Source organism: Varroa destructor, unplaced genomic scaffold (assembly GCF_002443255.2).
Source record: "Varroa destructor unplaced genomic scaffold, Vdes_3.0 BEIS01000001.1, whole genome shotgun sequence".
Lineage (NCBI taxonomy): Eukaryota > Metazoa > Arthropoda > Arachnida > Mesostigmata > Varroidae > Varroa > Varroa destructor.
Window position 1 is genome coordinate 55,262,746 of NW_019211454.1, and position 16,023 is coordinate 55,278,768.

The following is a 16,023-nucleotide window of genomic DNA, read 5'->3' on the forward strand; positions in this document are numbered from 1 at the left end:
ATGCGCTTGTTTTATTTTACTTTTAGTCATACAACTATTTATACCCATTTATATTCGCCTAGTCTTCCCATTAATTACCATACATACCTCGTGCATATTGAAGTTACTTGAAGAAAAACACGAGTTTTGTTTTTAAAGGTTACGTTCCAACATGTCCTGGTCCTTTCAAATATGTACGTTTTTTTTTTCTAGTTTGTACTACGCTTCGCAGTCGCGTTGCATCGCCGTTCGTGAAACAGCAATGGCAATAACACTCAACGCTGCATCTATCGTCACATGCTTAGCCACATTCGCTTTGAAGATGGCAGTCGTTCTTTGATCGCGGAGCCTGCTTCATGGCGTATGAGGCAGCTATCATTATGAAGATCTCTATGTTTCGAGTTTTACGTCCGGTATCTCCGTTAGGTATTCCATTAAACGGCTGGTTTTCACGACGTGTCTCTATGCCCGGGTTCGAACCCATACCGCTACGCGTTTTTAAAATTAGCAGCCAAATACGTTACCCACAAAGCTATCACAAGGGATTATTATCTAGATCTGAATCCATTGATGTTGTCGAGACGAACATCTATTTGCTGAACCATCAAAATTCCGTTACTATCTCACATCCTCGGCCCGATATCCTCAAGAAATAAAGCCCTTTCCACGATTTCTTCCGGTCGAGAAAACTGCAGAAAAGCATCAGCTGTCTTCATGTCTTCCCGGCCACTATTTACTGGATGCATCGGTAATAGGCCTTTTTGACGGGCCCTTAGCGTTTGCCCCTTTTTGCTCGTGTTCTCTACCACTGCCTCATACAAAAAGAAACGAACTTTATTTTCTTTCTGCTTTCGCTTCTACGCGATTCGTATCCGTAAGAATCGCAAATGTCTCTGATAACGCTGGCAGAGAACCAGCATTCTCAATACAACAAAATCAGCATCCATAAGGCAATAGTGGGCACAGGGATGAGCAGGACGAGGCCATAATCTATTTTGTCGACGAGTTTCACAAACTCTTAAATCAAACGAGCAAATGTCGAAAGCCATTTTTTTTACATTAGCCAACCAGTTTGCGAAGCGACTATTATTTAGTCCAAGGAAAATAACTCAAATTCTACTTATAAACAATGGTTTTCTACACAGTATATCCAGAAGGGCTCATAAGAACTGTTCGTGCTAAGCCCGTTAACGGTGCTAAGGATAACGAGGCCAAATTATTCCTTGCACCGTACCTTTGTAGGATATTTTTTGAAACAATATTTAGATTTTAAATTTACAGAATAGTATTGAAATTTAAACGACATAATGCAGCCGTCAATGCGAAGAGAGGAACACGCTGTTGATATTTATCACCGTCAAAGCGTCGTTCACTAAAAAATAGTTTGCAAGAATAAGTGTGTATAATTGATTCACGCTCGGGCTCAGGTATTTAGATCTAGTTCGATAGAACTTCACTGCGAATGGATGGATATTCATGAATTTTGCCGAATACAAGGGAAGTGTTATAGGACCACCTTGTATGAGTCTTATTGCTAGGACAAGCAAATAGGTTTACAAATCAAGGTGTTCAGATTTGCTGCTCTTTTCACATTAGCGATCTTCTGCGATACGTTCTGTGATGCACTTTATCATTCATGAACGGAACTACGTTGGTCTGTGACAGCTGCCGTCGTCGATAGAAGAACGGGGTAAGTTAAGTGAGGAGATTATTTTCGCAGAAAAACCTATTTACAGGCCATCACACAAAAGTGGTGAATCGATGCACGCCTCTCCCTTCGAATCCAGTCAACAAGCTGACAATCCTTTATATATATAGTGTTCCGCTTATCAAGCCAGGCAGCTGCCGATATATGCAAGGCGAACAGCTACTGCTTGTGCAGATAGAGAACAAACATGTGAACGGAGGAAAGACAATATGACTGCTCGGAAAATTTTCCGCGGATATACAAATGAGATTTTGTAATAATAGTTTAATAGAATGTGTGATAATAGCGCTATAAAGTTGTACTCAATCATATAACCCAAGGACACGTACTTGTAGAACTATAGGGATCTAAAAGAATAAGTTGCCGCAACTATCCCTAAACGTGTCTTTAGATCATCCCCTTGACGCTTATTTTCTGTTTGGTTACCAGTCAGTTACTCCGAGTTGAACCAAAGCTTTTAACGGTACTGAAAAATCTGTAGCGGGGTAAGTTGTTCAAGTATGCCCGAAGTATGTTTCTACGAACTTTACTGAAAAACTAAAATTTGTGCGCGCTATGCAGATTAGCCGAAAAACATCAGAGATTTGAAAAAGCTGTCTGACATGTTGTATTTATAAAGGTCTATTTAAGAAAATTGTAACTTTTTTTTTAAGTTGACGCTTTCCTATTCAAACTAAGTTTGGCTGCGTTGTCATAAAAACAATGTCAAGGGCAGCGCGACCAACAGATCATATCCCTATAACATTCTTAATTCTATTATGGAAAGCGCGTCGTGCTACTTTGAAACGTGCCTATTGTATATTTAACAAAAGATTAATATATGACTACATGACTATAATGTTCAGATTATATATTTTTATAATCAGGCTATATTTATCTGATTGTCAAGCGAAATGTGCTATGTATGTATATTACCCAGTGGTTGCTAGTGTTCATTTTTGCGTTTTTTACGTCCTTTTGCAGAAGGTCAGTATCTTTGCTTTGGCATCTAGTAACGGTAATCGTAGTACTGATCGCTGTAATGATATTGAACTTCCGACACACTGCAGATCGGAGAGGGATTGCTGTTGGAATGCGCGCGACTGGAGGCAGGCTAGATTTACGGACGAACCGCAATGAGGTTTAGAGCCGCTTTCTGCACAATTCAGAGATGAAAGACAAACTTCCATCCCCCCCACACCACCCCGCATCCGGTCCGAGTTCCAAGCCTTAAATTGTGAATTTCATTTGAATACAACAAACTATCTCATCCTATTGGATTGCATGCTATTTAGTCGTTGGTCATAAATTGTATTTTTATGGAGTAGAACTTTCCCGCTTGGCCGTGCTCTTCGGGGCGCCCGAATAGAGCATCTTCAACTAGAAGCTTGGGTTAACCTGGCGTTAACTTTTTGTTTAGGAAAAAGTTCGGCGAGAGAACTCTACGACGTCACGACAGTGGAATCGAAGTACACGAAAAGTGTACAAAATCTACGTGCTTCAGGCCAACTCCCTTTCAACTGTATTGTAATCGGTCGTTTTGGACACAGTAGAAGACTATGTTCCTAGTTCTGGCGAGAGAACGCTGCGCCAGGAAGAACAAGGAGAACGCAAGCCATACAAGTTGTTGTTTGAAACTGAATTATTCTGTTCGCTGGCCCATCGTACATTTACCACTCTAGACAAGTGTAAGATCCGCTCAAATTTGATACATTAATGGCTACATTGCGTTCTAATTTATCGAAAGTCAACAATGAAACTTACTGGTAGTAGTCAGACAAGAAATTTCATGATTTGTTGCCGTATCAAGATCTAAGGGAGGTGATGTATTTCCCTGTGAAAGGTTTCAAGGATCCGCCCCGAAGGGCAATTTTTCATTGCTCGTGGACAGTTCCGTTACGACCTTTAAAACGAACAACTGGTTCGGAGCAGAATACGTTTTTAGGCTTTATTTTAAATGTGGCTGTGTTATACAAATAAGGATAAACGCAAATTATCAAAAATACTTACAAAATTTTAATCCACGCATCGCGTCCATGTTTCTCAACGATAAACTCCTCAAGAGCTGAACAGAAGAATCCATACTGAAAGTTAACAATTAAAAGTTATATCATTTTTGCTTGCGAAGCCCAGTTCGTCAGCTACGGTCAGTACTAATATGGCGTATATTCCAATTCGTCTCCGCTTGAGAGCTAGTTTGGGCCATATACAACAGCTTTTATTCGACCTATTCGATCATAGACTGAAATGCGCCGTGACTACAAAGTTACTTGGTCGAATTTTATGTAAGAAAAACACTCTATTTGCTCGAACTTTAGCGCCACTTCCGCTCACGAATCAGATTCAAAAATGGCAAATTCAGGTTTTAACCTCGCAGATAGGCGGATACGAAATAAATGAAATAAACGTACCCGTAATTTACAAACATCTGGAGCTGCGGCGTGTTTATGGGTATTTAGGTCACAGCCGTTGCTATGTGTACAGTTGATGCTTACGATAGCCCACACATTATAATTGTCTTGTTTCGTCTTTAGATAGCCCGTGAAGTTTCACCATTTTATTAAGATGATAATTAGCATGTTAAAAAATAGGACAGTTCCTTTTTCATTTTATACTGCAAATGGTGTTGGCTCAGATGTTTTCATTCGAAAAATCGGTGCACGAAGAAAATTATTTAATCAGATCGGTTCATCAGTGTATACTAATGATCTCAAAAGAGCTCTACTAATAAAGGTGTTTCGCAGACGCCGCATTCAATTGTCTGACACAGCCAGTGGTCTACATGCTCGCTTGGACTTTTGCATGGAGCATCGTACCGTGGCCAGCTTAAAGGTTTCATGATAATTGAACTATATTCATGCCTTCTTAGTGTTCATTATTGCAAAAAAAATTAGAGAAACGATACGTGCGTCAATAGAAACTAGCTTTCGTGAAACTCATAAGTATGTACATGCTGCTCGGCTTCAGAACAGCACGAGTGTAGAAGCCATTGATTCTGCATACCTGACGAGAAGTTACCCCACACCTGATATTTTCGCATGGTATAATATTCTAACACTGACGGCAATTCTAGCGCAAACATCTGATTTAGTTCACTCTTGACAGGTAAAGGTGTACGAAAGTGTTCCCTCGTTTGCTGTCTCTAATTATGGACGGTGTAAAAGTGATCTACGTTTGATATCCCTGCCTGCTGTGAGTAAATCGAGGTTCTTCAGCGGCCTTATTCTAGTTCATTAGAAACCTTTTTGCAAACCATTAAGGTAACGAGATGGCCTTGGCCAGGTCAGAATTATATCATTCGATGAATGCCGGTAAATAGCATCTGTGCAATGGTTCAATATGCAGATTTCAAGATTAACGATCTGGTCGCGTAATCTTTCTAACTGGCTAATTTTGTTATAATTAATCACGGACAAGGACGGCATCCAAACATAAGGTAGGTAATTAATACAAGCGACGATTATCTACGACATCAAGCTGTGTAGGCGGCCTGCCACATCGAAGGGTCTCAGAAGAGTACGAGCAGTACCCTTTTGATATTTTGGATTGCATCGGCGAAAGACTCTATCAAAAATTTATTCTTCACAAGTCTTCGTCTTGTTTTGCCAGGTTCTGATATACAAGCGTAATATCTGAGTAGTGCGGAATTGTAGGCGCAAGACAGTATGTTCGACGTTCATGCCGTATCTTCTTCTCACTCTAGGAATTCCCTGTACGATTAGGTACTATGTAAAACAGTTATGGCAAAACGTTCTGCTATTAGTTGGCCCGTTGGAACCACGACTTGCTAAGCGTAAGGCAGAAAAATATATTTAAAAAGGTCGGCTGCAAAAGCCCGCCCTTAGCTCGCTTGCTAGGCGGAAGTTTGCCCTTATTCTATGATATACCGTTCGTCAAACTGAGCGAAGACAATCTAATTCTCATCTTCTTCGGAGATACTCAGTTTTGTTCGGGTCAATCGGGATCCATTGGGTCGATAGTACTTTACCTGCGAAATCCTGAACCACCGATTGCGCATGTCCTGCCACGGCCTCCTGGCAGGCAAGGATAAAGTCGAGACAGTTGACTAGGTGCGGGTAGAAGAATACATTACATACATACGTGATGCAATTGATACAAGTTTTACAAGACTATTTAGGAGTGGTTACTTGTGTAATGTTTATGGCGTAAAATATTATGTTATCGAGACGATAGATGCATTATTTTTTAGTAAAAATAAAAATTGAAAACCTCTCATTGTAAATAAGATGCGTATATGGATTTCGTAGTACTGTTTCGTTTTTTTTTTCATAAAATCGACGTTTTAACAGAGTTAGATGTATATTTCTAGCGAAACTAGATAGTTGTTTGAATATTGTAATACAATACTGTTGATATCTGGTTATGTCGCGTACCGCTTCATCATTGGTTTAAGCATCTACTAGCTGCAAGCGATGAAGTAGATTAATTTCAATCCATTTGGTAAATTTGACTAACGCCTAGCCGTTTACTATTTGATGCGTCTTTCCATTTGGGCCTTTGTTACACTGAATAGTCAGGATAGAAAATTATTGAATCTGGGCTTTCCTATTTCTTTTACAGACGATGAGATCTTGTGCCGATCACTACAACGATGCCAACGGCAGTTGGAGGCATAGTACGAGCAGCAGCAGCAGAAGTCAGTGATTCGTTTTTTTATATCTGCGTTTGTCGTTCCGCTATTGCCGAAGAAGCCTCAGGGTCATCTACCGTTGTGAGTAAGACAGTACAGAAACAAACCTGATAGAAGTAAGCTGGAAAATGTGCGCTAACAATAAGTAAATAAAACTTTATTTTGTCCGTGGAAGAAGGACAGAAAACGATTGCCTCACAGAACAGCAATTAAAACTCTTCGTAGGTGAAAATGCCTTATTCACACTTCACGCTAAGCCAAACATCTTCGCTTCAAGATTTTTTTTGTCGTTCTTCAACATCACTACCGAGCATTGTAGACACCACTGACTAATAAGTCGTACATTACTAAAAAAAGCACTATATATGTATGTAACTACTTGAGGGAAAACTAGCGAAGAATCTTGACTGCTCAAAAATCTTTGCGTTTTCTACCACATATTAGTTATCATACATATGCAGTAAAACAAATCAAGTCAATAGCGTGTACAGAACTGGCCTGATTATTTATTTGCGTGGTTGTAATCTCAATAACAGTAGCAATAGTGGAGCCTGTTTTACGTGCCAACATCAATGCGATAAAAGACATCTAATGCGCTACTTGTGATCCAAAACCTATAAATCTGTTTTTTCTCTCTAGATCATTTCGCTCCTCTGGTATAAAAAAGATTACGCTAGTCTACCTTTTAGTCCGTTAGCATAACATGCTAGAGTTCAATGAGTTTAGCAAAAACCTAGTAGTATATGCACGCGCCACCAGGAATCGTCTCGGCACCATTGGCTCTCGAGGAGTTTTTTTTCTTGACAATTAGAGGCCAAGATAATTTGCCAGATCGATTTTGTGATAAACGATAAGATGAGGACAAAATGTTTAAGGTAATCTATTTATAAACATACTAGAGGATATGCTTGAACGCTAATGTAATTTTCTAAAAATGTTTACGCGCAGAGCGGCTAAGATGAACAATATCTACTTAAGCATCGTGTGCCATTAGGACTATTCTGAAATCCCAGTGGGGGCTTAGCAGAGTGCGCACCTTTGTCGGTATCGCGTAAGCTTATTATTACCGTTCAAAGAAGCTGGTAAATAACTATACATCAACCTTTCGTACCCGGCATGATTTTGAGAGGTAAACGTGAGGAAAAATCCGAGACTTGAGAACCGTCGACGATAATACATTGAATAGTAAACTACTTAGTAAAAAGCACAAACTTTTGCCGTCGTCATCACCTTTTGCCTCTTCTCATATGTTGAAACCGTGCTAGATAGCGAATCTTGTCACTGCCTTCAATAGAGACTCCTATCGTGGTTGTTAATGAACAAGCACAGGATGGAGAATTTAAATCTAACACTTTCTATGAGTTATGAGTATTTAAACAGAGACAGACATTTCAACGACGCTTTCCATGTACCAGAATCTAATTTCTGACAATCATATTTGTTCGATAGCATCATTATTCGCTACGAATACAGCTTCCGTTCGGGACCCAGTAAATTGTAAAATGCTTCTCCTTTAAGTCGTATAAAACTTCCATGTAGTAATTACGCGTCTAGCGATACTCATAAACGTAAACTCGTCTCGAAGCATCTTGAAAATAGACCAAAAATTTCCTATACAAAAAGTTCCAAGCAAATCACGTTTTGGACTGATAACTGGCCAAAAGATCTGGCAAAACGGCCCGAAAATTTAGCCAAAAGTCCCAAAAGACCAGCTGTTGAAATTTATATGAACGACCCAATTGAGAATATCTTTTATAAAAAAATTTAGGTATATCGAAAAATGGCATTTTGAGCTCATAAAGTCTAAGTCCTATTGAGGATCAGTTTGACTCATGAAAGTCCTTCTCGGATTTTTTGGGAAGCCGCATGAAAACTGGCAATAACATAGACCATCTAAATCGGCCAAAATAAAGTTTTTAACCTTGATGAAATCTGTCTAGCTCAAGGAAATTGAATGGTGGTTGATTTTCGGTCAAGTTCTTGTTTTTTTCTACCCCAAGGATGGCGGGTGAACGCATGCCCGCTACAACGAACAGATCGCCAACTTTGCCCGAATTTGAATGGCCCACCCAGACGGCGCTAACGAAAAATAACACGCCAAGTACGGATCGCTTCAGAGCCTTGAAAAGCCAGATTTGTAATCCTTAACAGCTTCATATAACCATAGTTGTCATAAAACCATTGAATTTCTATAGAATAGAATATGTTTTTGCTGGACGAGACGTGAAGGTCGCAGTAGTTCAACTTGAAGAAACTATTACACTTATTATACTACTCTACATACCTAGCTTGGTAGTTCAAGAGTTTCTCTAACACGTACTACCACATTGCTTAACCAGAACCAGACCAACCCGTCAGCGAGACGGCGTTGCCTGCGTGTCAGACAAGATAACCGTGTGTTAAGCCTCTGTACTATGTCACACTAGCGATCCAGAAGTATTTACAAGGCACGCTAGCTAGTAACCCTGGTTTTGAGGTTTGTGAAGCTACGTAGAATAGCTGCGAAGATGATGGCTGCCGTCATTTCTATGCTGTTTGTGCACACTTAGTCAGCAGTAAAAGCGTACGTACAGCAGTTGAGACGAGTGAATCGTGACTCTTAATGTGCGCTCTTAATAATTGTATAAGCAAAGTATATGGGTGAATTTTCCATTGTTTATAAGTGTAAACAGAAAATCGATTTAGTTTTCTAATTTCTAATAAGGTAAGTTGTTTTGCTTCAACTAAAGGTTAAGACAAGCAACGATCGATATAATTCGCAGTGATGCAATCTATACGCTTTCTTCCTGAAACTGTGATAATAATGCAATATTATACGCCATTATACCAGACAGCGACGGCTCGATGCCCATAGATACTTTATTTCTGACTTTGAACGCTTACTTAAAACTATGTCAACGTGTTCTTTCACATAATCCAAGCCAGAGACCGGCAAGCTTGGCCAAAAATCCGGCTTCTTACTAAACGAGCTTCGGAACAGACGAAGCAAATGGGGCTTTTTTGTCAGAGTATCCTTACTGTTAGATTCAGAACAATGTCTGGTATTGTTGGTGCGCAAAAACAGGTTGGAAAATAAGAGAGTGGCGACCTTGCCGGTCGACTTTTTCGTTGTCTTTCATTTTTGTTCCCTTTACCGTTTTCGTTTCTTCCCTGGAGTAACAGAAGCGGCAACGGCTATGAAAGGATCAAACAGAACAGACTTATAGGGAAAGCATGCGAACTATAGACAACGATAACTGCGATACCGAGCACTGACTCTGTTTGCACAGCACTTCTTATATACGCGGTATACGATGGGCTGAAATCTCTATCGAAAATAACAAAGTCACCGTTGTAAGGACAACTAGGCGGAGGACAATCGCCAAAGTCATCGAAACGCGTGTGACGCGACAACGGCGTCAAAGAAATATACGAACATTAAATGACAGAGCAACAAAGGAAGGAGAGGAAACTTGAGTTATTTATAGACAATGATTAGCTGAGATCAATACATAATAGTTAACAACAGGGAGAAGACAGCAAATAAGGACAAGTATATATACATGTATATATCCTCGACGCGGTCACAAAAACAACCAAGTCCTGCTAAAGGCACATATTGCTTCTACGACCAACGTTAAGAACATAAGAGGAACTTAATGTTATGCACAAGATAGGATTTTCCAGTTTAAAAAAAAGGCTAACTTAAAATTAGGCAACTGAGGCGGAGTAAAAAATAAATAGATTAAAAATAGGTCCCGATGGCCCCTATTTAATTATGATAACTACTCTGCAACGATGATCTCATTGCATATTTCAATCACAGTTCGTTTGTAGTGTACAGCTTTTGGCGACACGGTTTGCCTATGTGCGCCTTATTCTTACTAACAATTGATATTTGAAATTGAAAAAGAGAACGGCTGAAATACGTGAGATGAATATAACTATCCTTGATATGCACCAATGCCTGGGTCGTTCCCCTTCTTTAGCTTATGGCCATGTAAAGATTAGTTTATCGAATAACCCTGGGACCTTATTTCTTTCGAACACAACTGTGTTTCAATCAACGCTGCCTATATCCGAGTGCTAATCATGTAGGACTTAAGTGATCTGCTTTTGCATTAAGGAGAAAATTAATTTCAACATGCCGTACTAGCATCTCGGCAAAAACAGTAATCGAGACGTTCAGAGCTCACAATCGATCGTGAGCCACTAGAATTCAATTTCGTCCAGTTCTAAGAGAAATATCAGTCCTACCCTAAAAATGACGTTCGTAATTAAAAGAGATCTCAATCGAGTTCTCCTTTTATATACGATATACTGCTACTTGTAGGTCAGGGCCGTTGAGTGTTGAAAACAAAATTCTAAATGAAAAAGGCAAGTGAATCGTAGTGGAATATGCTCCCTCTACCGGGTAATGGCATTAATACCCGCAGCAGTATGTGTCATAATCCGTTTATTCATCCAAATCCGTTCATTCAAAATAGGTACTCATTTTTCATCACAAACAGATTTCTGCAAAAGTTTTCCCCTTCAAAAAGTAAATATTTCCTCTTAGTTCGCGTCATTTGATTCTAAACAAAGTCAGAGTTTTGCTCTATCTACTAGACTAATAAAACAGATTTGATACAGAATAATTGTTCTATACATAATGAAAAAAAATCCACATACAAGAAAGGAAAAGAAATATCGCAAGAAAAACCAGCATTGAGCTTATTACGAAGCGGCTTCATACGCGTACAGCTCGTGAATTCGTTTATTTAAGCCTCGTTTAGAACCTAGCACATACCTCACAGAGAGACCCCACTGATGCATACTTTGAAGAGAACTTATGTTGCCTGAAATCTGTGCCTGCCTGATTACGTCATTCGTGGTGGTAAATCGTATTGTTGGCATAGTTAAATTGCGCAATAGCCTATTCTCGTTGCTGGTCCTAAGTAGTGTGAATTAGCTCATCGCCGGATTTGAGACCAATGGCAATCAAGCTTGTACGGGTATGCTCTAATCGTAAAGGCATTTGTTTTAGTACCACATATTTAGGCGGCCCGCTCAATGAGAAAATCTTATTTTAAACACATCTATGCAGGCAGTTGAGGTGATCTAGAAGTGTTGAGACATGCCTACAAATAGGCTTGCCTTTATAGAATGAAAAATACGCTGTACACTTGCACATGTGAGAGAATGCCGATCGACGCAACGTTTAAATAATTATGATTTCTACAGACTTAATTGCGCAAACAGGTAAAAAGTGATACTGTAACCATGGGCGCGGCAACGTCTGCTACACGCGTTGAACGCGACCTACCTGCCATTGCTCTATCATCGTCCTTTTCGAATATTCCATTCGAATGCGATCGAATTGGTCAAAGGCAGAGACAGCGGACCTTGCGTCATGTCGGAATTCAACGACTCGAGTTTTTCCTCTTTCGGGACGACAGTGATAAGGCCTTGTTGCTCTTTATGGCATTGCTATAACCCTTTATATAAAGATACAAAACTCAGCGACGCTAGAGTTTGTAACGCAAGAGATTAAATATCAGATTTACGAAGAGCAGGGTGAGACGCACCTAAGTACCGAAGCTGTTGTTAAAGAGACAAATGCAAACATCAGCCGGGGGCGCTGAAATAAAAACCCCGCGTCAACCCGCGCGTCTGACGTCAAACTGGATGAACACCAGGTAACGCCGCCGAACAGACCCGCTCTATTACCGCGGGTGGGAAAAAACGACTGAAAGTTGCTTTAGGCGAACGTAGTTGCAGATCTCTCAGCAGGCGTCGAAGGAAATGCTTGGATACTATTTGATGCGCGAATCAGGTCAACGACTCTCGTGACTGTTGCAAATCACCAGAACGAGCGAAAGAAGAAAAATAGTACCGCGCCTGATTTCTGATTCCTATTCCGATATATTGCTTGGCAGAACAATGAATCAATCGTGTCACCTGGCATACGCACAGGTCGCTATGGTGACTTACTATGTGATTTCTGCTTGTCTCTAAGCGATGGACCGATAGTGTATCAGTAAAATAAAGATTTAAAGATGATAACCCTAGATATAGAGATAAGATGAAGAGGATGAACTCAAAGATACATTTTGTGTTATTACCGCCTGTATAAGATTAACCTACTGTGATTATTATTATAGTTCTTTCTAAGTTTTTGATTATTCGCCTTCAGTTAATAGTCATAAAAGATTTGCAATGAGATCGATATAGATAACTAAGACTTTCTTAATTTAGATTAACTTTAAAATCAGGACATCATACTAAGCCTATTTGCATTTTCAATGAAACTAACAATTATCTATGCTGCTCGTTTCGTTCAAACCAGCGCTTATGATGCTGACAGGAAAAAGGGTTGTCCAGCTAATTGTTCTGTTGCCATATTGAAGGGGAAACTAATGAGGAAGCTGAGCAGGTGCGTTTATCTCCCCTCGTTAACCTTAGTTCTTGTACCCTTGAGCCAAGTCCCGCCTTTCCTTAACCGTAAAATGTATGCGCCATCGTTAAACGGCCAATGATACCCGATCGCCAAACACGAGACAAACCGTTTCCACAGACTTTGCTTTTCAACGTGAGCCCATCTGCAACTTGGGCGTCCTTCGATCACATCACCAGACGCTTTCCTAGCGAAATAGAACTTACCCGCACAGAGCCGACTCCTCTTCGATCCCCTCTCTCCGTACACGCCACATGTTTTGTAGGTCGAGAAACAACTGGTAGCTAGCTAGCTTGGTTTGCTCTCGTTTTAGCCGTACCCATGTGGAGGACGGGTAAGACGCGCACCTCAAACTCTCCTCTACCTGAAGCTCTACCACCACGACGAGTTAGACTTCCAGCTTTATTGACCAGCGTCAGCAAATCATTTCCTGATCACGAAGAATGCTGAAAAGGGAGTCAGGGTTGGTAGATTACCGCTTGTTGGCCTTTACTTGGCGAGGCATAAGTCAAGAAACAAGGATTCGAAGCCACAACGGCAATATATCATGATAATAGCCAGGCTCGCCGAAAGAGGATGAAATGGCCCTTGACAGGCATGAGAATGCTCGTTGCCTCTCACTACATTATGATGTCTAGTAAATAAAAATTGGCTGGCGGACTTGCCGCTAGCATGAGACGATTCGTGCACGCCGGCGATATTTTATCTATTTTTATCTTCGACTAATATCTAATCGATATAATAAGGCCTGTACGATGAACGAAGGATCGGGCAAAGCCAACAGAGATCTGCGGCTGTGTCCGTGTGCAACTGAAGGGTAAGTATTGCTAACATGATCGGTAGGACGAAAGAAAGACGCGTCTGATAGTGTGTAGAAACTGGCATGTTTGCTGCCGCCATTGTCTTGGTAACGTTCGAGCAACAAAACCGAACAATAGATATTTTATACCTGATACTGTCTCAGCCTACCGTTACAGACGTAATTAGAGTCAGGCTACAAGGCAAACTACAGGGTGTCGACGCTACGCACAACGTGAGCCGAAGATCTCCCTAAACGACCACAAACACTCCACCATTGTTATTGTAGTACGATGTGGATATTGGGAGACATGCACTAATTGTACTTGATACGAATACACATTAGAGTAACTAGGGAAGTAAGTTGATCCGCATGTCAGTCCGTAAGTAACAAACAAGTGAACTGTGACTGCCTTATCTTGGCTGATCTGGGGCCTTGAAAAGTTGCAGCTGGTAATCGTCCTATGCCATCCGCTATTCCTTAAATGCGCAAGTTACATACATCTGATACCGAATATCGGGCGTTTAACAAGCCGAACACAGCCCAGACATTAGTAGGCACATAAACGAGCAATTTCCGTATGAATCCACATCGCTTCCATTCTGAAAGGCTCGCATTGACGGGTCGCGAGTTTGTACTCTACAGCGAAGGTGCCTGTGCTGTAGGTCTGTAGACATAGTTATCATCGTATAATATATATAAAAGAAAACGGAACCAGCCCAATTCGATGATCGCACCTTCCACATACAATTACCTGTATATGTGCGTGTGAATCTGCGTATGTTTTGCATACATGCTATCCACATTTAAGATTTGAATTTATCTCGTATATCTGATGAACAAGCGGACTAATCAGATGCCTATCTGATCAATATCACGTTAGTTGGCCATAACTACGTAGTGGATCCTATTGTATACACTGAGATTATATACACTAAATATTACATACAAAATCATCTTTTTGGCTTGCACCATATTTTCTGACACTGGACCAATCGTATTAATATTATTATATTATACTATGTTTACTATCTGTCTAGAATTTAACATTTAAGTCTCTTCACGTAAATATGGTAATGTGCCTTCATTCTTACCATGGTCTAGCTACGGTCGTGAAGCCCTTATCATGGCGGGTTACGTTACCTGTGAATGACAGTAACAAAAAAATATCATATGAATTTCAGACGGTAACAGGATACTGTATTTCAATGGCAAACAATTCCAGATGCGCCCAACGAACGATACGAGATGCGGCCCCCCAATGCTCCATATATTCCTGATTTATAGACGGGTATATACATCGTTGCGCATTTGGACTACAATAAATGTATAGACTACTTTGTGCATAATTCACTTGATCTTTAGTGCGGGTGATCGGGGAAGAGCTGTTCTAAGTCAAATCAATGCCACATATGTACATATATATTCTGCTATTATAAATATACTAGAAATGCATGTTTTGTCTGTACTTGGAGCCCAAGTGAGGTCGACTGTAGACGGACTGCTTACAGCATGCCCAAGGTGTGGCATTTACTCTATATGATACAATTTGTACGGTAACATCGAAAGCATAATACAATGAAAATTAACAAAAAAAAAAGAAGAAGAAAAAAAAATGCAAACTTTATAAGAGACCTGTTCGGTTCACTAAATAAACTACAATAATACATTTGTGTATCTGACGATCTTTCTGTCGAGTATTTGGTGGTGTTTACTTCTAAAATTTCGAATGAATAAGAAACCTCTATTAAAAATTTTTCATGGCTCGTTGAAAATATCTCGGTATAAGAAAATATATAAAAAACAAAATATATACGGCGGAGCAGCTTTGGGCTAACTTTTAAGCTCGAATAGGGAACACCGTTTTATCTACATAATACTAATAAGTACCGGCAGCGAAAATATGACTTCAAGCAACTGGACGCCAATCACTCAAGATGCCTTTAGGAGATTATTATGTGTAAGGGTAAAAAAGATAAAACGAAATTTGCGATATAGGGGCTTCTACTGCCATAGTATCGCAGAAATTTACTTCCCTTAATTCATTCAGTCTGAAAGCTAACTTAGCTAACGGCTAAATAACACATGTGTATCAAGATGTTCTAACAGAAACTTTTGCGAAAGCCACTGCTGTGCATAACATTACGTCTAATCTTGTTTATTTATTATGAAAGAAACCAAGTACCCCCCTTTGATTTACGTTAGCATTCCGCATAATGGTATGCCTGTCGATTTTGATTACCTCAAGAGTTGCATACATTACAGCGTTTTCTTAACGACCAGAGCAGGCTGAATTTACTGGCGGTATAAAATGACTACCATGCAAAAACAGGTCATCCTGTCCTTTTTGGGCACGAAATAAGAGCTAGATTATCGTGGTAACATTACTAGAAAATCCTCTGCGTACTATGCACTTGATTGTAACGCAGATGTCCTAGCAAGGACCATTGATGGTTAGTTACAGCCGCATTTTGTCCATTAAACCAAGCGAA

The 16,023-nt window shown here is 40.1% G+C and overlaps 1 protein-coding gene and 2 long non-coding RNA genes across 4 annotated transcripts in view; 1 reads left to right on the forward strand and 2 right to left on the reverse strand.

The window, feature by feature from the left end:
• LOC111255598 (guanylate cyclase soluble subunit beta-1-like) overlaps positions 1 to 13,055 on the reverse strand; it is a 30,557-nt gene extending 17,502 nt beyond the window's left edge. The window contains exons 1-3 of the mRNA XM_086977965.1: positions 13,052 to 13,055; positions 12,939 to 12,967; positions 3,677 to 3,750 (exon numbers count right to left, since the gene is read on the reverse strand). Of these exons, the coding sequence (XP_086834091.1) occupies positions 3,677 to 3,750; positions 12,939 to 12,967; positions 13,052 to 13,055 (107 nt within the window). The remainder of the gene's footprint in view (positions 1 to 3,676; positions 3,751 to 12,938; positions 12,968 to 13,051) is intronic.
• Positions 4,452 to 6,669, forward strand: LOC111255599 (uncharacterized). Its single transcript, XR_015328101.1, has 3 exons — positions 4,452 to 4,498; positions 4,772 to 4,858; positions 6,248 to 6,669. It is a non-coding gene; the product is annotated as an uncharacterized LOC111255599 (long non-coding RNA).
• A 20-nt stretch (positions 13,056 to 13,075) lies between the features above and the next one.
• The window catches only part of LOC147758830 (uncharacterized), a 60,081-nt gene continuing 57,133 nt past the window's right edge, over positions 13,076 to 16,023 (reverse strand). For both annotated transcript variants that reach the window (XR_015328097.1, XR_015328095.1), the window contains exons 2-3: positions 14,626 to 14,674; positions 13,076 to 13,178 (exon numbers count right to left, since the gene is read on the reverse strand). This is a non-coding gene — a long non-coding RNA (uncharacterized LOC147758830). The remainder of the gene's footprint in view (positions 13,179 to 14,625; positions 14,675 to 16,023) is intronic.